Source organism: Lissotriton helveticus, chromosome 8 (assembly GCF_964261635.1).
Source record: "Lissotriton helveticus chromosome 8, aLisHel1.1, whole genome shotgun sequence".
NCBI classification, from domain to species: domain Eukaryota; kingdom Metazoa; phylum Chordata; class Amphibia; order Caudata; family Salamandridae; genus Lissotriton; species Lissotriton helveticus.
In genome coordinates, this window is record NC_136069.1 from 751,487,140 (window position 1) to 751,509,814 (window position 22,675).

Below are 22,675 nucleotides of genomic sequence, written 5' to 3' on the forward strand. Positions count from 1 at the left end.
CGGGATGCAAATTGTCTAGGCAAAATGTATGGGTAACAGAAAAGATGATTTTATTGATTTCTCAAAGGCCACACTTAACTCTCAAAATGTAAACAATAGTAGAAAGACAAAATGCTATTTTTTCACTGGTGTCAAAAACAATAGCACATCACTGCATTTTGTTATTCGCTTGATAAAAGAATGTATGAAAAAGCAGAGAAGTCGTTGAACAAATAGAGGATTTACAAAACTGTTAGGGACCTATTAAAGACGAGAATACAGATAAAGGATTTTGAAGTTGAATTAGGAAGAGAATGAAAGTACACACGAATGGTAAACATAAAACTCAGGACAGTAGCTGGCTCTGGCTTGAGATGGTTCCCTCCCTGCTTGTCTTTCTCTGAAATCTACACTCTAGCGCTTGCCTTTGAGCATTGTGTAACCATTGTTGCTGAGAACATTCGGGCAGGAGGAGTGCTGTGTTAGGAAAATCAAGGGATTGATTGGTGAGATCCTCCCATAAACACTCAAACAAATAGCATCAGGCATGCACAAGTGAAGCAAGAATGAGTGGCAAATGCAGGTGTGACTCCTTACCTGAGGCACAGGACGGCCTGAGTTGCACCAGAGATTTTGCATAAGCTTGAATGCTGAAGAGGGACCATGTGCTGGCGTGGTTATGAAGCTTAACTAGGATGCAGAGTGAATAACGGGCTCTGAATTGTGTAGCCATTTAAACATTTTGAGGTTGCAGGCATGTTGCACATTGAGCTGATGGATATTTTTGAACTCACTGTATGGAAGTGTACGGTGAAGGTTGCTGAGGAGGACTTGGTTTTTGGAACAGGCATTAGAGGTTTTGTATCACAAGGAAGAGGTGGGTACTAAGTCTAAAGGCTCATCTGACAGATGATTCTTAGTATGAAGAGCATTGAGGATTCCGGGGTGTTGCAGATACCCTTGTAATGTTTTAAATTTGAATGTGGGTGGGTTTAGAGACCAGATAAAGAGGTGTTTTCTCTCAAATTCTTAATAAACAAGACCCTGACTAAGTAAGGTTTCAGGAGCACCACCTGCTGTTTACTGGATGCCTTTGTGAGAAATGGCGGTACCCACTTCTGATTTTTTTCAGATTATAGCCAAAGGAGTAGCTACATATCGCTCTAATTTGAGCTGCGCAGAAAATGCGCAAGTGGTTGGTCTGTTAGTGTCAGGTGAATGGCACCACTTGGACATTATCATGTATTACTGACCAAAACTCTGAACATGGCTCATATATCCGGAAGCTTTTTAGGTCTCGCCCGGCGACGCAGCGCGAAAGCGAAGTCGCCAGCGAGATCTATTGTCGCTGACTTGCCTTCCAAGGAAGACAGGAGATGGGCACGCGCAGGACGGACTGGAAATGTGAACGTGCGCGTACAGTCCCGCGATGTGCCCATCTCCTGTCCCCCTTCCGTCCTAGCAAGCCATGCAATGTGCTGCATGCCTCCCGTTCAACCTCACTCACCGGGTGACTGCGCTGCTCTGCGGCTGGCTTTTCATGTCTCCTGCCAGACTTCTTTCTGCGGAGTAGGCTCCTTCACGCCGGCTGCAACACGCGGGGCTCCCTCAGCTCACGGGAGACCCGGACACTTCTTGCCGCGCGCTGCATGCCCCACCCATGTCTCAGGCAAGGTTGCCAACCCGCATGCTCCGCTCGGGATGACGTCAGCGCATGGCGTGCATGCACCGCTCGCCAGCGTTTTAGCAGAACGCGCGCATGGCGAGCTTTCACTTTCCAGGTCCCTGGTGGACACGGTTCTTGTGTATCTGTTCTAAAACGCTCTTCAGCTGCGCTTCGCCCGCACTGTAGCCTGTGAATAACCTCTCAATGCTGCATTCAGCTCAGCACTCTCGCAGCGGGGTGTCTCCAAGTTAGGCTTGGTTCTGCGCACATGGAATAACAGAGATTGGGCTGCAAAGGACGCTGTATGACGTGGGCAACAAGGCTGGTAATCTGCATGGCAAACCCATATGGCAGAAGGAGGAATTCTTGTGGCTATGTGAAATAGTGGACATGAAATGTGGGATTGTAAGGACTGATGTGGCATTTGCATTGGGCATTCACTAACTAGTACCAGCAATTCTACCGCCCATGCTTGTTAGATGATGGCCCCACCAAGGAGACAATTCTTCAGTACCTCAGGCTCCCTCTGTAGGAGCATTTACTATTGGATGAAGTGAAGACAACCATATACTACCTCCAATATGTCAACGTTCTTAGCCACCCTAGCCTAACAGTGTCGATGATCAAGCACTTGAATGACTCAGTTGGTCCCAGACTTGCCAGTCTCCTCTTGGATGCTAGAGCTTTGGGGAGATTCTGCTGCCAGACACGCCACAATTACACTGCTAAATCCCCCGTTTCTCTATCGATTGTGCAGAGGAAGATATTGGTTTAAGTCTTTGCTCATCAGCTTCTTGCGATCATGGTTTCTTTAATGTACTAGTCCCAGAATTTTTGTGCCACAGATTAACACGAAAGGATAAGCTTTGACTTATTAACTGCTGAGATAGGGTTTACAGTTTTGCAGGTCCCCTTATGGTTTCGTCTGTATATGCTGAAAAGACGCTTGACGCCGTTGAATGCAGCTTCTGTTTGAGTATTTTTGAGAAGATGGGTTTCTGGCTTGAACATGTTTTTGTGTTGCTGTTCTACATAGGTCTACCGTATCTGTAATTACAGTGAACAGAGTGCTCTCTCAACCGTTTCACCAGAGCAGGAGGACTTATTCCATCGCCACATCTTGTTTCTACGGTGTGAAGTCTGGTTAAAGGGTATACGTGAAACAGCAGCTGTTGTGGCAGTGACGACTAGATATCTCTGTATGTGGAGACCTTTTTGTTGCATATTGTGGATCTATGTGGACGCAATCCTCAGATTACTTTATGTAATAAGGGAATTTGGGTACAATTTTCTTATGAGCTGGTCCAAGTCCTCTCTTTATCTGTTCCGAATATATTCTCTTGCTTTACCTGTGGACCTATGCCTAAATGTGAGAACAGCTTTAGATAACCGGGTATGAAACCTACTGGTCTTTAAAACAATTCAGTGAACGCAACTTGGTCCCATTTCATAACGAATTCAACATAGTTATTCAGCACTGGAGTACGTTGCTTCTCTCCCAACTGGGCAGCAAAGCCCTGTTCGAAATAGTTTCACTCCAAGATTCACTTGGATCTTTAAGCACACCCAATTTTTGAACCCCTCAGAGTATTTTTGAGATGTGTAACTCTAAACTCAAAATCTTTGCATTGGGGCGGCCTCACCATAGATCTTTTTGCCTTCATTTTATCGGTCACTTTGTGATTGATGCATACTTAAGCATATAATGCAAAGCTGCCATCTCGTTTTGGGACAGCTAATGCTTAATCATATGCTCCATCACAGGATCACTTGATTTATATTAATCAATCAATCAATCATGCCATTTGTATAGCGCACTACTCACCCGGGAGGGTCTCAAGGCGCTTGGGGGGAGGGGTATGCTACTGCTCGAACAGCCAGGTCTTGAGTTGTTTCCTGAAGGCGAGATGGTCCTGGGTCAGCCGAAGGTGGATGGGGAGGGAGTTCCAAGTCTTGGCAGCCAGGTAAGAGAAGGATCTTCCTCCGGCGGTGGCTCTTCGGATGCGTGGTACGGCTGCGAGGGCGAGGCTGGTGGACCGTAGCTGGCGGGTGGGCGTGTAGAAGGTCAGGCGGTCGTTGAGGTACTTGGGGCCCAGGTTGTGGAGAGACTTGTGTGCGTGGGTGAGGAGCCGGAATGTGATCCTCTTGTCGACGGGGAGCCAGTGCAGGTTCCTCAGGTGGCTGGAGATGTGGCTGCGTCGGGGGACATCCAGGATGAGTCGGGCGGAGGCGTTCTGGATGCGCTGGAGTCTTTTCTGTAGCTTGGCTGTGGTTCCAGCGTAGAGGGCGTTTCCGTAGTCTAGTCGGCTGGTGACGAGTGCCTGGGTGACAGTCTTCCTGGTCTCGGTCGGGATCCAGCGGAAGATCTTGCGAAGCATACGCAGGGTGTTGAAGCACGATGAGGAGACGGCGTTGACTTGTCTGGTCATCGAGAGGGAGGGGTCCAGGATGAAGCCCAGGTTGCGTGCATGGTCGGTTGGCTTGGGTGCGGTGCCCAGGGCTGGGGGCCACCAGGAGTCGTCCCAGGCGGAGGGCGAAGATCCCAGGATGAGGACTTCCGTCTTGTCCGAGTTCAGTTTCAGGCGGCTGTCCTTCATCCACTCGGCTACGTCTTTCATCCCTTCGTGTAGGCAGGTTCTGGCGGTGTCGGGGTCTCTGGTGAGGGAGAGGATCAGCTGGGTGTCGTCGGCGTAAGAGATGATGTTGAGGTTGTGCTGGCGTGCGATGGCTGCGAGAGGTTTCATGTAGATGTTGAAGAGGGTGGGGCTGAGTGAAGATCCTTGCGGGACGCCGCAGATGACTTCGGTGGCCTCGGAGCGAAACGGGGGGAGGTGGACTCTTTGTGTTCTTCCGGCGAGGAACGAGATGATCCACTCCAGTGCCTTCTCTTGGATACCGATGTTGCTGAGGCGCTGGACTAGGGTGCGGTGGCAGACCGTGTCGAACGCAGCAGAGAGGTCCAGGAGGATGAGGGCCACTGTTTCCCCCTTGTCGAGCCGGGTCCGGATGTCTTCGGTGGCTGCGATGAGGGCGGTCTCGGTGCTGTGGTTGGCTCTGAAGCCGGAATGCGAGGGGTCGAGGGATCCGTTCGTCTCGAGGAAGGCGGTCAGCTGTCTGTTGACGATCTTTTCGATGACTTTAGCAGGAAAAGGGAGGAGCGAGATGGGGCGGAAGTTTTTGAGATCGGTGGGGTCCGCTGTAGGTTTCTTCAGGAAGGCGCTGATCTCGGCGTGCTTCCAGCTCTCCGGGAAGGTGGCGGTGTTGAAGGAGGCGTTGATGATGTTCCGGAGTTGGGGTGCGATGGTGGAGTCGGCCTTGTTGAAGACGTGGTGTGGGCAGGGGTCGGTCGGTGATCCGGAGTGGATGGTGTTCATCGTGCGGGCTGTGTCTTCGGTGGTCACCGTGGTCCAGGTGCGAAGGGTGGCGGTGGGGGGCGTTGGTTCAACGGTTGGGTGCGTGGGTGGGGCGCCGAAGCTGTTGTGGCTGTCGGCGATCTTGCGGTGGAAGAACGAGGCGAGGGAGTCGCAGAGGTCTTGTGACAGAGTGATGTCGTTGGTGCCGGTGCTGGGCTTGGAGAACTCCTTGACGATAGTGAAGAGCTCTTTGCTGTCGTGGGCGTTGTTGTCCAGTCGTTCCTTCAGGGATTTCTTCTTGGTGGTGCGGATGAGCTGGTGGTGCTTGCGGGTAGCGTGTTTGAGGGCGGTCATGTTGTCGGTGGTCCGGTCGAGGAGCCAGGCTTTCTCGAGGGTGCGGCAGGTCTTCTTGGAGTCCTTGAGGTCGTCGGTGAACCAGGATGCCTTCTTGCTTCTGGGTCTGCTGGGAGGGTTCTTTTGTGGCGCAAGGTCGTCGGCGCAGGCGGTCAGCCACTGTGTGAAGTTGCGGGCTGCTTCGTTGGGGTCCATTGTGTTGGCGGGTGGGCTCTGGCTGAGGGAGGTGGTGAGCTGGTCTGCGGTGATCTTGCTCCAATTCCTGTGAGGTACCTGTTGCGGGTGGTGGTGGGTCGTGGATCTTTTGAAGCTGAAGTGGACGCAGCTGTGGTCGGTCCAGTGGAGTCCGGTGGCGTGATGTACTTGCTGGAAGAGAAGACTGGATCAAGCGTGTGGCCGGCGTAGTGGGTGGGGGTGTTGACCAGTTGCTTGAGTCCGAGGTTGGCGAGGTTTTCCAGCAGGGCGGTGGTGTTGCGGTCCTTGTTGTTCTCCAGGTGGAAGTTGAGGTCCCCGAGGAGGATGTAGTCAGTGTTGGGGAGGGCGTGCGGGCTGATGAAGTCTGTGATGTCTTCGCTGAATTGTGTGCGTGGTCCCGGGGGTCTGTAGACGAGGGTGCCTCTGAGGGTCGTCTTAGGGTCGGTGTGAATCTGGAAGTGGAGATGTTCGGCTGCGGCGAAGGAGTCGTTGGCGTCGGTCGTGATGCGGATGGTGTTCCTGTGGACGATGGCAATGCCACCTCCGGTCTGGTTGATGCGGTCCCTCCTGATGATCTTGTACCCGTCCGGGATGGCGATGGCGATGTCGGGTGCAGAGGAGGCGTTCATCCAGGTTTCCGTGAGGAAGGCGACGTCCGGTGATGTAGCGTCGAGGAGGTTCCAGAGTTCCACGGCGTGTCTGTGGACGGAGCGGGTGTTGATCAGGATGCACTTGAGGTGGTTGCTGCTGGTGTTTGTCTTGGCGGGTGCGGGGCAAGTTCGGAGGCAGGTGAACTTGCAGGTGCAGCAGCTGAAGGGTCCGTGGGTGCGTATCGGGGTGGCTCGGCAGCAGGCGTGGGTCCGGCCGGCATTGAGTGCGTTGAGAGCGGCGGCGTCGTAGGTCAGTCGGGTCGTCTTGCCTCGGCGGGGAGGGCCAGGGGTCCTGGCGCTGGGCGCGGGCCAGGCGCGGACGGGCGCAGTCGGGCTTACCTTTGGCGCTCAATAGGCGCTCCCGCTGCGCGCGTCTGCTGCGCGGTCGCTCTGGGGGCGTCATAAGTAAGGAGCCGGGAGGGAGGAGCAGCTGGGTGGCGGGAGCGGGGCGGCGAATGGAATCACAGGGGGGTGGGGCCGCAGGGAGGCAGCGGCGGGAAATTCCAAGAAGAAGCGGGCAGCGGGAAATTCCCAGGAGCAGCGGGAAATTCCCAGGAGCAGCGGGAAATTCCCAGGAGCAGCGGGCAGCGAGCGAAGGAATCTGCAGGCAGGAGGCGGCAAAGGCAGGCAGGAGCGGCAGCAGTGAGTGGGGCGACCAAGCCCTGTGGAGGGCTGAGCGGTCATACTCTGTGGTCCCCTTAAGTAAGGAGCCGGGAGGGAGGAGCAGCTGGGTGGCGGGAGCGGGGCGGCGAATGGAATCACAGGGGGCGGGGCCGCAGGGAGGCAGCGGCGGGAAATTCCAAGAAGCAGCGGGAAATTCCCAGGAGCAGCTGGAAATTCCCAGGAGCAGCGGGAAATTCCCAGGAGCAGCGGGCAGCGAGCGAAGGAATCTGCAGGCAGGAGGCGGCAAAGGCAGGCAGGAGCGGCAGCAGTGAGTGGGGCGACCAAGCCCTGTGGAGGGCTGAGCGGTCACACTCTGTGGTCCCCTACGGTCCCCTTAAGTAAGGAGCCGGGAGGGAGGAGCAGCTGGGTGGCGGGAGCGGGGCGGCGAATGGAATCACAGGGGGGCGGGGCCGCAGGGAGGCAGCGGCGGGAAATTCCAAGAAGCAGCGGGCAGCGGGAAATTCCCAGGAGCAGCGGGAAATTCCCAGGAGCAGCGGGCAGCGAGCGAAGGAATCTGCAGGCAGGAGGCGGCAAAGGCAGGCAGGAGCGGCAGCAGTGAGTGGGGCGACCAAGCCCTGTGGAGGGCTGAGCGGTTAAAAGAAAAGTGAGGGTGGGGGGGGGGGGCTTTGTGTGAGGAAACTAATTTGTATTTCCTCTGTGGGAGTTAAGAAAATGGGGCATTGATGCATACTAGTCGGACTGTTCTCATGCCTTGAATAGCCACTATGACATAGTGATGTGCAAGATATACAGTATGAGAGACTAACCTAGAGGCAATACAGTCCATCCTGAGACGCACACAGCTTAAAATCTTACAAAGGGTGTACTTCGGCAGGTCCTGGCATTTTTTCCGTGGCTCTGATGGCGTAAATGACTTGTATTAGGTGCAGAAAAAGCAAGGATACTTTTTCCTTACATGGTAGATGTGGGTTATTGGGGACTCATGGGAAGGGGGAAACTGAACAGTCTTTTGTTTGGGGACGTAGATGACATTGACCATAGTTGTGTATCTATGTTCTCTTGTCTGCCTAGACACATAGCCACATTCTATCCGTTGGTGTTGGAGTCCAGGCAGGAACGTTACCTAGGGGTGGGGTCACCCTAAATTCCCTGCGAATGAGCAGTGGAGGAGAGGCATGGGCTGGTGTATGCATATATATAAAAGAAATAGGCAGAGTCTCCAGGGTAGTTAAAAAAAATATTCTCCAAAAACATAAGGCCTATAGGGAGATGGTCATTCAATTAATTCCTTGGGCCAGGACGAGTTGATTCTGATGTGGCTGTCCATCCACATTTGACATGTTTCTCTGCTGCAGCCTCTCCCTTACCACAGGGGCAGTGTGGTACATATTTCCTTCTCCTCACTGCCCTACTCCTTAAATCCCAGTTTCTCCTCCTAGGCGACTGAACATTGAAAGATTCTGGAGGCTCGATCCATGCTTAATAAACCTTGTAGAGTTTAATCAAGATCCGATTTTGATCTTTAATTAACCATTGCGGTCAAACGGATCCTAATGGACTGGAAATCTGCCAACCTCACCTCTTTCCACACATGGTCGCCTTGGGTAAATTCTGTCTGTAGTGCACATAATTAACAATGCCCTATGCGAGCTGACAAATAGTTCATCAAGCAATGTTTGATGTTCATAAGACAGATTGACTTATTGGAGGCTTCTTGTATATAGTTTATTAAGTTATCCACACTGAGTCATCCCCACGACCTAATTGATGCTGTCATCTCCCTAGTGCATCAGCTGGTCTACTTCATTATGCATTCATCCTTCACTTTTTCATTTATCCCCTTCTTCTCCTTACCTTCAATTTGTTGTTCTACTCCTCTGTCCTCTTCTTGTTCTTTTGTTTTTTGGGGATACAGTGTGTCCTTCAGAGTATGATCTTACCATTGTTGTGAGTCAATTAGATAGGTCATCTCAGGAATATATCAGTCATCAATCAGCAGTCATGGAAATTGCTTACTCCATTTTAAATCAAACCATTTGTGTATTGCTTTCATACCAGTCTTGACATTTTAGACCTTTATATATATTAGATGGCAATAATGGCAATAAGGTGCAGTGTCCGATTGGTTTGTTATGTTTATCAGTACTTATTTATATAAAGTAAGACTTGTGTAACTTATTTATATAATGTAACACTTGTGGAACAAAAAAATCCCAATACTTGTGATTTTGTGTCTGATGCAATCAGACTGTTCGTTGTTTGGTGTATTTTGGAACAAATGCGATTGCGCCTGTTTTGCAAAAAGAAGGAAAAATTGTGAAAATATCTCTTCAACATGGCTGAAGGTGTTTAGGATCATAGAAATCAACTCTGTTGATCCACTCCTTAATTCCCGATATATTAAATTGTTGGATTAGCTGCCGTCTTTTACATTTCAGAATGCTGATCTCGGTTGACGGTGCAGGCTGCTGTTCTACATCAATACCCTAAGAATTGATACAGCATGAGAAATTTACCTCTGTCATCTTAGAACTATCATGACTAAGATCACTGTCAAATTCCCAAGGCTAATCTTGCTGCTACCTATATTTTGTGTGCTTAAATCTTATTTAATTTCTTTACCGTTCTCTTAAAAATTAAAAGACCTTGGTGGCAGACTCCTCCTTGTGAATGTCTGCTTACCCGAGAATTAATCCAGTTCTCTAATCCAACGTAATGCTGATTAAGATATTTTGACTGCACAGCCCGTCTAAAATTGTCACTTTTTAATACTTTATAAGCGAGGCCGTTTAGCTGTATCTAGATCCTATATTCACTGCTTGTTGTGCATGCAACCTATATGTTAACTTTTGCCTACTTAGATGTGAATATTTTCAAATTCGATCGTCAGTTTTATTTTATTTCTCCCAGTGATGCTCATTAAATCTGCTGCTATTGTTAACCTTCTAAACATGGAACGATTTCAGCCCGTTATCTCCGTTTCTCTACAAATTTCAGTTGATTAAACCAACTCTAAGAACTAATAAAAGCCTGAGTAAAGGCAACTCTAGATATGAAAACAGGGCTGATGACGTTCCATCAATTGAGGGTGTTTAGCATTCAATAGCTTGGTTTTCTTAAGCTAAATTTGGTCTTCCACATAATCAGCATTTGTCTAAATTAGTTTAAAATTGAGTTAGAATCAATAATCTAGCCTAATGTTGGTTGTCGTGCTTCTCTAAACAATTGTATCCAGTAAAAATGCAGATTTTCTAATGTAATAAAATTACTGGATTTTTATACCATCTTTCTGCGTGTTGTATTGTAGGTGTTGCCTTTTTCATGCAGTCATGGAGGGACAGGTTATAGTGTAGTTACTTGACGGAGGCGGACATGGAATTCTGTAAAACATAGGATTCTGTAATTTAAAATGTAATCTTTCTGGTGCTATAATTTGTTTTCTTTTCTACAGAATCGACCGGAAGATGTCTACTGCTCACACAAACTATAAGTTGGATGAAGCTCAGGCTATAATGAATGAACTCCGGAACATAAGACAAGCCATTTCAATGGGCGAGAAGGAAAGGCGGGACCTTATGCAGGTAAGAATTTCACCCTACTTTGCTGTTACACAGATTATAGTAGGCAAAGTCACCCACCGGAGGTAAACTCAGCCCAATTCTGCTTACCTGGTCTTAAAAAATGTCTTCCGTTAAGTTGCACGTTTCTTGCCACAAGCTTATCAATGCATTTTCTTTTTTTACCATCTGAGTAATGTATAAAATCTGAGCTTATAGGCTGTTTTAATATTTGACTTTTTTCACTCACCAAACCAAGGGGGAGGACATAATTTTTGAATTTTCTTAATTTATGGATGTAGATGTTGTTGGGTTCTCCTCTCCTGTCTTGCTGTGGGGATTGGTTTATCGAGTTCCCTGAAATGCGTTTGTTTTGAAAAAATTCTATTTGTTAAGCAGAGAGGTATTAAGCTGTTGATTTTGTTATTTAGTATCTACATTTGAACAAAAATTAAATGATCATTTTTCAATGCACGGGGAGACACCTTATTTTAATGGTAAATGGATCGTGGAAAAGCACATATCACCTGTGTTAATGGCAACTAGCATTTACCATAGTTGATTTCAGTCATGGGATTTGTTTGTGGGTCCTTTAATGTTGCAAATCTCATGCATGCGTCTTAAAATTTAGGTATCTTAAGTACTGCACTAGTAGAACCAAATTTTTAAAATTTGGATCTAAATTGAATGGATATTTCAAGGTTATACATTATTTCACTATTCTTCAGTTAGTGCATCACTCTCCAGGCTCTACATATTAAACTGAAAATGCTCTTTATGGTCCGTTCATTTCCCTCTAATCTTCTTATCATAGCAGAACAATGGCCTTTATTTTCAACTGATCACTTTGGAGTATTTTCAATTCTGCTTTTTGTCCACTGTGATTTTGAGAAATTTGGATTATGCAGAATGGAGTCTGTTCATTCCTTGGAGAAGAGCATTAGCCTGTGGTCTCTTCTGTTAATACTTGGATTCAATATACAATTGATGCTGTTATTGCAAAAATGTCTAAATGTTTGAGATCATCACCTCAATGTGTGTCCTAGTTTAGAACCAACCTTCAAATTATTAACTTCTAAAAAGACTGCTTGCCATTAGTTTTATAACTGCGATCGCAACTTAAATCAAAATACCAGTTAGCGCTTGAACCTTACAAAAAGGTATTTTTCTTTCCAGGTGCCTATACTTTCACGATAGGAACTTCAGATCCACTAAGCCCATCAAAACTACCTTCTGAGGTGCTTCGGTCCTGCCTCTCATGCCATTGCTATTTCTCTGTCTAAAAAGTCATAAGAAGTGTCTCTGTCTAATTATTAGGAATTCTAATATGGCAATTAACAATGAAATACACCTATGGGGTTCAGAAGATTTTCATGTTCTTGGCCACAAGTTGCTGGTAAAATCGTTCAATTATAACCAGTTGCTTCAGAAGAAGTGCTTTCCAGTTTGATTTTTGTTGAATCGGCTCCCCTCATAATCTCCGTCCTCCTTGGCATCTGAAACATATTTCCAGTTGGTGGCACAGGCAATTTGTCCTACTCTATATTGTTCTCTTGGTACCGTATAAGTACCTTCAGCTTTTAAACAGTCCTTTTTTCTCTCTTCATTGAACAGGCCAATGCAGATCTCAGTGCTTTCAAGAACAATGTTTTTCTCTTCTTTCCAGGATATTAGAGCAGTTTTGAATAGGCAACAGCGCCTTAAGATGGTTAATGTAATTTCCTTCTGAAGATTCTTTGGCTTGACTCTATGGGTATGATTGATGCTACACAGCTGACGATCAGACTCTGACTAACTACAAATACTTTTCAGTCTTGTCTGTGGCATTGGCAGACTAGATATTCGTAAACACGGTTAGGCTATATTTGGCTAAAACTGAGGTTTTGGTGGGCCTCCTTTTGTCTAGATGGCAATGTGGTGGCTTGCTAGGCTGGGTCTCCCCTAGCCAACTAATACAGCAATTATCTTTGGCTACTGTTGACCTGCTTCTTCGGATTCATGGAAGTACACTGTACTTGTAGCTTGGCTAATGTTAGTGAAATCAAGCATATCATCAAATGGCCACATTTTACTGTCTAAGACTTTATGTATGGTTTATTGTTAAAAACACACGAAAAGTCCCAAGTTCCTAAAAAGAAATGCTGATTCGATCTTATTTTATTATTATTTATTTTTATAATTTTGTAGACAATCACAATTACTGTTGCCGGGTTAGCCACCACTGGCATATAACACTTTTACATTGTTGTATATGTGGTACACTTTCGCAGGTCAGTTTTTGGCAGCGAAGGAGCTGTAAGGCGGAAAGGACAGTAAAGTTAATGCACAGACTCCCATCATGAATTGGATTGATAGTTAACTCTTGCATCTGGGTTGACATTCTTTTATCTAATAGGAGTTCACTTCCTACCATTCTTATGCTTATTGAATAACTATCTTGTTTTGCATAGGCAAGTAAAAATATCTGTTCATCTCTTCATAACTGCACAAGGTTTGACCTTTTCCCCGTTGGCTCTCAATATAATATTTTCAGACCTGGTAGCACCAAGTTGTGATGCTGACGCTGCAGTCAGAAGAATCTGAGCTAAGTTAATCTGCCAGACATTTCCATCTTCAGCTTTGTCCAAGGAAGTCTTGGGTAGCTTCTTTGGGAAAGCAGTTTGCTCTGAGTTTTACTGTGTAGCTGATTGTAGACTGATTCTTCAAGCCTCAAATTCCTGTTCCTGATAGATACTTCTAACTGCAAAATCCTTTTACTTAGCATAGCTCCTGTGTGTGGGTAAGTAACATTGTGAGGCTTTGCGCTGGATTTATTCTCCCACTGAAGTGACACTGGAGTCACACATAAGATCACCTCCCCTTCACTTCCTGAAGTCAGCGCCTTTGTTTCTGCGCCATCAGACATTGACCTGGAGTTTGCCCACCTCAACATTTCCTCATTTGATTAAAGAGTATTTTCTTTTTCTCAAAGTTTTCATCTGTTTGCAAGAGACCATGTCTCTTTTGAAGACTCTGAGGTTAAACCTTGTTGGAACTGTCACAAAAAGACGTCTGTGACTGACTCCTCATCACGTCTGTCTCTGGTGCCTAGGGTTTTTGCGGGATGTTAAGTATTGTGGGGACTGCGCCATGATAAATCCCAAGGTGATCTGGGACTGCAAATCTAAGCTTTGTCGCTTAACCTCATCAGAAGGTGTACAAGCGCTTAACCTCATCAGAAGGTGTACAAGGGCTGGCTCCAGTAAATGTTGAGGACTCATTACTGTTTTCTAGGCTGTTTCAATGAAAGCGCCTTTGCACATTTCAAAATCGTAGGGGAAGTCCAAATCGGGGAAAAAACACATGACGTTAAACTGCCACTTTTGCCAGAAGTCGCATGGAGGTCAAGGTGCCTCTCAGTCTGTTTCAGTTCCCTTCGGAGGTACCAATTCCACAGCTTATAGTATACAGATGCAACCCGAATACCCATGTCCATTGATGATGCCGCAACAAGATGACGCCTATTAGGAAGCCATGTTGTACATCTTTGACACACTTCCAGCTCCATCTTGTGTGCCTTCAGGCCCCAAGGATCCGAGAAGGCCTCCAGTCAAATTACTGTCAGCCGATCTACCCTAGACTGTATCTTCACCTCTTGACTTGCTACACATCGTCCATCAGCTGATGCAGAATGACAAGAAGTTTCATATCCACTCTTGGTGAGACCCAGGACCAAAGTGAAACATCTGCTTCATCATAGCCCAAATGTCCTGGACTAGTTGATCCAGAGGGAAGTCTCAACATTGCACTGTATTCAGAACTGTTGTAATGAGCTGGAGCATCAATGAAGGAATCTGGTATCACTTCAGCACATTGATCGGGAATCCCAAAGTTTTAGGAGGCTCGCTGCTGTCTGGAGGTGGTATACAACTGACCGTGGCGAGCCCACCTTCAACGGTCAGTTATGAAGATAGAATAAGACTGGTATCCTCAACCTCAGAAATGGTGCTGTATCCACAGCCATCACATAGGTAAACACCCGAGGGGCACTGGTAGGGCTGATGGGGTGCACAGAAAACAGAAAGTGCTCCTGGCTCAACTTGAACTGCAAGTAGAGCCTGGGAGACTGCAGGACATCAATGTGAAACTAGGCGTCCTGCAGGTCCAACACCATCATCCCATTTCTGGATTCAGGGCGGATAGAACTTGGCCCAAAGTGTGCATCTTAAATATGTGGGAGTGCCACCGAAAGCGACCCCGGACCGGAGGTAAGTTGGGGGGGGGCACCACCACAGCCATTGGACCAGTCCCACCTGGCCAGTTAAATCAGTGCCCTTAGCTTGTCTCTGAGACAATGGTGACTCCTCTTTTCCCATACCATAGTATGCCCTCCACCAGCCCTCCACCGTCTCAAATTTTCTAGGCTACTCTCTGGCTGTGTACACCATTTTCTCTGCCCCCATGCATACATCCACACGATTGTATGATGTTAAAACCTGTGACTTTACCATGCATCCTTTACCACGCAGTGCCTTTACAACGCAAAGCCTTTAACACTCATGCATTTAACACAAATATATCTTTACCACCTATGCCTTTACAATCTGTTAAGTATATTTAGGATAATTTAAACATCCAAAACACAAGGTTAGCCCCCAAAGAGAGACACCAGCAGTTGCGTGTAGATCTTAGATTTTTATTGATGGCAGCAACATTCAGGCAAGAACAACCCAGATTTCATCAGGCAATGTAGCCACGCCAGACGCGTTTCAGGAACTGTGTTCCCTTCTTCAATGGCATAGTCTTAAGCACCCAAACGTACTTCCTGCACACATTTATTCCACGGAGCCTGCCCCAGTGGGCGGGGCCATTGGCATGGCCTTCTGGTCCAGGTAGTGCAGGTAAATTGGATAAACCTACAGTGAGGGCATTCGGTGAAAAAGTCTTTTAAAAGGATTATTACCCCAGTGGGTGGATGACAATCTCGTTGCTTTGTCTGCGTACTTAACAGCTGTCACCTCGAACGCAGACTCCCGTTGTACTGCAGAAACCACTTAAGCTCCAGCACAGGCCCGCTTCCTCGCGGTGAGCGTCTCTCGCGGCTGGGCTCAGCCGCTCAAATCCAAAACACAAGGTTAGCCCCCAAAGAGAGACGCCAGCAGTTGCGTGTAGATCTTCGATTTTTATTGATGGCAGCAACATTCAGGCAAGAACAACCCAGATTTCATCAGGCAATGTAGCCACGCCAGACGCGTTTCAGGAACTGTGTTCCCTTCTTCAATGGCATAGTCTTAAGCACCCAAACGTACTTCCTGCACACATTTATTCCACGGAGCCTGCCCCAGTGGGCGGGGCCATTCGCATGGCCTTCTGGTCCAGGTAGTGCAGGTAAATTGGATAAACCTACAGTGAGGGCGTTCGGTGAAAAAGTCTTTTAAAAGGATTATTACCCCAGTGGGTGGATGACAATCTCGTTGCTTTGTCTGCCGTACTTAACAGCTGTCACCTCGAACGCAGACTCCCGTTGTACTGCAGAAACCACTTAAGCTCCAGCACAGGCCCGCTTCCTCGCGGTGAGCGTCTCTCGCGGCTGGGCTCAGCCGCTCAAATCCAAAACACAAGGTTAGCCCCCAAAGAGAGACGCCAGCAGTTGCGTGTAGATCTTCGATTTTTATTGATGGCAGCAACATTCAGGCAAGAACAACCCAGATTTCATCAGGCAATGTAACCACGCCAGACGCGTTTCAGGAACTGTGTTCCCTTCTTCAATGGCATAGTCTTAAGCACCCAAACGTACTTCCTGCACACATTTATTCCACGGAGCCTGCCCCAGTGGGCGGGGCCTTTCGCATGGCCTTCTGGTCCAGGTAGTGCAGGTAAATTGGATAAACCTACAGTGAGGGCGTTCGGTGAAAAAGTCTTTTAAAAGGATTATTACCCCAGTGGGTGGATGACAATCTCGTTGCTTTGTCTGCCGTACTTAACAGCTGTCACCTCGAACGCAGACTCCCGTTGTACTGCAGAAACCACTTAAGCTCCAGCACAGGCCCGCTTCCTCGCGGTGAGCGTCTCTCGCGGCTGGGCTCAGCCGCTCAAATCCAAAACACAAGGTTAGCCCCCAAAGAGAGATGCCAGCAGTTGCGTGTAGATCTTCGATTTTTATTGATGGCAGCAACATTCAGGCAAGAATAACCCAGATTTCATCAGGCAATGTAGCCACGCCAGACGCGTTTCAGGAACTGTGTTCCCTTCTTCAATGGCATAGTCTTAAGCACCCAAACGTACTTCCTGCACACATTTATTCCACGGAGCCTGCCCCAGTGGGCGGGGCCATTCGCATGGCCTTCTGGTCCAGGTAGTGCAGGTAAATTGGATAAACCTACAGTGAGGGCGTTCGGTGAAAAAGTCTTTTAAAAGGATTATTACCCCAGTGGGTGGATGACAATCTTGTTGCTTTGTCTGCCGTACTTAACAGCTGTCACCTCGAACGCAGACTCCCGTTGTACTGCAGAAACCACTTAAGCTCCAGCACAGGCCCGCTTCCTCGCGGTGAGCGTCTCTCGCGGCTGGGCTCAGCCGCTCAAATCCAAAACACAAGGTTAGCCCCCAAAGAGAGACGCCAGCAGTTGCGTGTAGATCTTCGATTTTTATTGATGGCAGCAACATTCAGGCAAGAACAACCCAGATTTCATCAGGCAATGTAGCCACGCCAGACGCGTTTCAGGAACTGTGTTCCCTTCTTCAATGGCATAGTCTTAAGCACCCAAACGTACTTCCTGCACACATTTATTCCACGGAGCCTGCCCCAGTGGGCGGGGCCATTCGCATGGCCTTCTGGTCCAGGTAGTGCAGGTAAATTGGATAAACCTACAGTGAGGGCGTTCGGTGAAAAAGTCTTTTAAAAGGATTATTACCCCAGTGGGTGGATGACAATCTCGTTGCTTTGTCTGCCGTACTTAACAGCTGTCACCTCGAACGCAGACTCCCGTTGTACTGCAGAAACCACTTAAGCTCCAGCACAGGCCCGCTTCCTCGCGGTGAGCGTCTCTTGCGGCTGGGCTCAGCCGCTCAAATCCAAAACACAAGGTTAGCCCCCAAAGAGAGACGCCAGCAGTTGCGTGTAGATCTTCGATTTTTATTGATGGCAGCAACATTCAGGCAAGAACAACCCAGATTTCATCAGGCAATGTAGCCACGCCAGACGCGTTTCAGGAACTGTGTTCCCTTCTTCAATGGCATAGTCTTAAGCACCCAAACATACTTCCTGCACACATTTATTCCACGGAGCCTGCCCCAGTGGGCGGGGCCATTCGCATGGCCTTCTGGTCCAGGTAGTGCAGGTAAATTGGATAAACCTACAGTGAGGGCGTTCGGTGAAAAAGTCTTTTAAAAGGATTATTACCCCAGTGGGTGGATGACAATCTCGTTGCTTTGTCTGCCGTACTTAACAGCTGTCACCTCGAACGCAGACTCCCGTTGCACTGCAGAAACCACTTAAGCTCCAGCACAGGCCCGCTTCCTCGCGGTGAGCGTCTCTCGCGGCTGGGCTCAGCCGCTCAAATCCAAAACACAAGGTTAGCCCCCAAAGAGAGACGCCAGCAGTTGCGTGTAGATCTTCGATTTTTATTGATGGCAGCAACATTCAGGCAAGAACAACCCAGATTTCATCAGGCAATGTAGCCACGCCAGACGCGTTTCAGGAACTGTGTTCCCTTCTTCAATGGCATAGTCTTAAGCACCCAAACGTACTTCCTGCACACATTTATTCCACGGAGCCTGCCCCAGTGGGCGGGGCCATTCGCATGGCCTTCTGGTCCAGGTAGTGCAGGTAAATTGGATAAACCTACAGTGAGGGCGTTCGGTGAAAAAGTCTTTTAAAAGGATTATTACCCCAGTGGGTGGATGACAATCTTGTTGCTTTGTCTGTCGTACTTAACAGCTGTCACCTCGAACGCAGACTCCCGTTGTACTGCAGAAACCACTTAAGCTCCAGCACAGGCCCGCTTCCTCGCGGTGAGCGTCTCTCGCGGCTGGGCTCAGCCGCTCAAATCCAAAACACAAGGTTAGCCCCCAAAGAGAGACGCCAGCAGTTGCGTGTAGATCTTCGATTTTTATTGATGGCAGCAACATTCAGGCAAGAACAACCCAGATTTCATCAGGCAATGTAGCCACGCCAGACGCGTTTCAGGAACTGTGTTCCCTTCTTCAATGGCATAGTCTTAAGCACCCAAACGTACTTCCTGCACACATTTATTCCACGGAGCCTGCCCCAGTGGGCGGGGCCATTCGCATGGCCTTCTGGTCCAGGTAGTGCAGGTAAATTGGATAAACCTACAGTGAGGGCGTTCGGTGAAAAAGTCTTTTAAAAGGATTATTACCCCAGTGGGTGGATGACAATCTCGTTGCTTTGTCTGCCGTACTTAACAGCTGTCACCTCGAACGCAGACTCCCGTTGTACTGCAGAAACCACTTAAGCTCCAGCACAGGCCCGCTTCCTCGCGGTGAGCGTCTCTCGCGGCTGGGCTCAGCCGCTCAAATCCAAAACACAAGGTTAGCCCCCAAAGAGAGACGCCAGCAGTTGCGTGTAGATCTTCGATTTTTATTGATGGCAGCAACATTCAGGCACGAACAACCCAGATTTCATCAGGCAATGTAGCCACGCCAGACGCGTTTCAGGAACTGTGTTCCCTTCTTCAATGGCATAGTCTTAAGCACCCAAACGTACTTCCTGCACACATTTATTCCACGGAGCCTGCCCCAGTGGGCGGGGCCATTCGCATGGCCTTCTGGTCCAGGTAGTGCAGGTAAATTGGATAAACCTACAGTGAGGGCGTTCGGTGAAAAAGTCTTTTAAAAGGATTATTACCCCAGTGGGTGGATGACAATCTTGTTGCTTTGTCTGCCGTACTTAACAGCTGTCACCTCGAACGCAGACTCCCGTTGTACTGCAGAAACCACTTAAGCTCCAGCACAGGCCCGCTTCCTCGCGGTGAGCGTCTCTCGCAGCTGGGCTCAGCCGCTCAAATCCAAAACACAAGGTTAGCCCCCAAAGAGAGACGCCAGCAGTTGCGTGTAGATCTTCGATTTTTATTGATGGCAGCAACATTCAGGCAAGAACAACCCAGATTTCATCAGGCAATGTAGCCACGCCAGACGCGTTTCAGGAACTGTGTTCCCTTCTTCAATGGCATAGTCTTAAGCACCCAAACGTACTTCCTGCACACATTTATTCCACGGAGCCTGCCCCTAAGTAAACGAAAATCCCCTGCCGAAAAACATAATAACCCATTAGTGTGTCTGACAAAGGTTCATTAAAAAGAAGTGGTTCTGTGGCTATCCATCCAGGTTGTAGTAGTTCGTCTGGACATTAGTCTTCACTCCAACAGACGTAAGTTGGTGGCCGAAAACGTCCTTAGCCCTCCTAATTACCACAGCAAACAAAGCTGATTCCTCTATGGAGGTGTCAGTGTAGAGGTCACCTCATTATTCTGGGAAGTGTATAACCACTGGCACCCAGAAGGTCCATAAAATGATTGTTCTCATCTTAATAATGGGATGCATCATTCCCGTCATCTCCATCACTATGTTGATGGTGTATTGAATCTGAACCAAAAAGGAATGTTGAGCTTTCTAGGTAAAGGGTAAAGGTAGAGTTATATCCTAGTCAGAATGAGGTTGGACCGGCTGCCCTGGGTTGAGGTCATATCTGGTTTGCTTCAGAGTGCAGTAAGACAATGGGTTCTTCCTGTGGTGCTGCGCTAGTGTTGACGTGTGGGGAACCAGTGAAGATCGAGGCACCAGGTTTGAAGCCGAACAGGGTATAGAGTATCCACCTGAAGGAGTATTACGGAAGGTAAGCAACATGTTCTTCACTGCCTCAAGGGCCCTCTTTCTGGCAAGGTCACGAGGCTGAGATCTGGAAATGGCGGTTGCTTTCCCCTTAAACATGATCTCTTTTGGATTGTCTCTTTTAGGGTAACCATCATCTGAAGGGACTAGACATTGAACTGCTTTGTTCACTTTGTTGATCACTTTGGTCCTAACTTGCATGGTCTGAATGCGTTGTAATGGCATTGCGACGCGATGGTAGTTGCGTTGTGATGGCATGCATTCTAATGGCATGCGTTCTACTGAATTTGTTGTAATGGGTGTTTCCCTCACTCAGCATTGTAGAGAGTCCCCAAGGTTACACATCTCAACATACCAGCCACTGGCTTCCTGTGTACAATGCGGCCACAGACTGTGCCTGATTAAGGCCTTTGCTGCTGCCAAGAGCCGGCTCCTACTACTAAAAAAAGCTTTTTGGTGCATTACTGGTACACTCAGCACTGCCACAGCTCTTCCCAGTTCTCCTGTAGAAAGCCACTACTTAAAATTGGCACAATTCAAGTCTGGACGAGTTAAGCCTCTCTGAGCTAAACTAGGACACGACGGAGTCTTTAAATAGTCAAGAATTTCGTGGAAATAGCAAAAGTATATATACCCTAGTTTTGAAGAGCGAAATAAAAATAAAAATGCGTAAAGTGAGACTTCTCGCTGTTATTTATTATCTGGATATTTTTAGACAACCGAGTTAACTGGGCTGTCATTACCCTGTAACCGTCTGAAGACATTCAGGCTGCAATGCAAGCACATGACTACTATTACTAGAGCACTAGTGAGCTAGAAGCTGGATTACTGCAATGCCTGCAATACTTTTACCATTCCAATATTTGAAAACGAAGCCTGGACATTGGCCGACTTTTCGCAGCTAAATCTTCGCTCCCCCACTTTGCTAAAGATGTATTGGTTGCCCACGGAAGAAAATATTTTAACTTAATTTCAAGAAGCCGGTTCACAAAGTAGTACATGGAACGGCACCTAGTCACCTGAAAAGGAGGCTTTAAATTCACATCATCGGAGACAACTTCGTTCAAGGGGCAAAATGTACGCAAATCGAAGAAATTGTGAGAGCACGGATGTTGGAGGATTTTTGGGAGTGAGGGAGAAATGTCTCAAGTGGGAAAGCCATCCTGTGCAGCGCCCTCCCAGCAAAGTGAAGTCTTTACTCCGCCATTCTGAAAGGCAATAATACCCACTTGTTTTCAACCATAGAGCCAGCCCTTGGGTGCCTTTGGAACTTAAGCTCTTAATGTATCCGCAACATGATGAAAGTGTATAAGCGTGACTAGGGTCAGAGTGGCCAAGGATTGGACAGCTAGGATATTGCATCCTTATGCTTTGAAAAATGAAACTATTAAGCAAGATTCTCTGATCAAGGTCCGGGGAGGGAAAATTTAGATAAAAGCATGGTACTCATGCCCAGAATGTGGCCTTTACATGATCTTGAGGTTTCAGGATGAACCTCAATTGTCCAGCTGCTTGATTGGTTATCTCCGGAGCAATAGCTAAATTAAGGGTTTTAGTGTATAGGACGTTATGGCGCTCAGCAAATTTACGTTTAGTGTGTTTGGGTGAATGAGTGAGTACGGTGCCGACAAGGAAGGGGAGACCCCTGTAACCCCTCAATGTGTGTAAGGGAGACCCTACAGCAAAACAGTATAGCTATATCCTATGCACACATACATAATAAAACAAGTAGATACAAGAGTAGACGTAAGCAATAAGTACAGAGTTCTTGAGTGATGCTGTATATTCTTTATTCTGGTGAGAAACACAACCAGCCAACACTTATGTATGTTTGCACAGGATATAGCTATACCTCTGGAACAATGCATGGGCATCTTCAGTCTCATTCATCTTAGTAAAGGTACAGTATACCATTGTCCTCGTTTTTTTTTTTCAACGCCATTGCAGGTTTTGCTAAATATTCACATCTCCTTCATATGTATGTAACGTGATTTCCTAATTGAAGTTTGCGCTGGCTGCCTTAAGTCCATTTTAAAACAAATGTTTGTAAAAGGATGATTGGTGAAATGGGGATCGAGTATTGGTGAGTCACAATATCCTTCGGTAAAGGAACACTAGAAGAAGTAAAAGCGGTGGTCTTCAGGTTCTAGTGGAAATGTATAGATCTCATCAGAGATTTTGTTGGAGAGAGTTCCACCTGGCTGCCCTTAAACCGCAGTCCTTAGTCTGTGGTACTGCTGGCTTCTGAATTTTGGCTCGCGCAGTAGGTTGCCATTGTTTGAGCCCGATGATCTGACTGAGATGCATATTAAGCTGAACTTTGAAGATTTTGTGGCACCATATCCAAATTGATTTGTGTGTTGTGAAGACAACCATGATTTGGATTTAAGTTGTAATTGGTCTTTATTTTAAGGGCCATATTGGTGGCCTGTCAGCCCGCGGGCCCCATAGTTTCTACAAAGATGCTTG

At 47.6% G+C, this 22,675-nt stretch overlaps 1 protein-coding gene across 1 annotated transcript in view; it reads left to right on the plus strand.

Annotated features, from left to right (window-relative positions):
* Positions 1-22,675, plus strand: part of WWC3 (WWC family member 3) — a gene marked incomplete at its 5' end in the record, with an annotated part of 657,764 nt that overhangs the window by 310,897 nt on the left and 324,192 nt on the right. Inside the window, one exon of the mRNA XM_078658903.1 lies at positions 10,273-10,402. Within this exon, the coding sequence (XP_078515029.1) occupies positions 10,273-10,402 (130 nt within the window). The remainder of the gene's footprint in view (positions 1-10,272; positions 10,403-22,675) is intronic.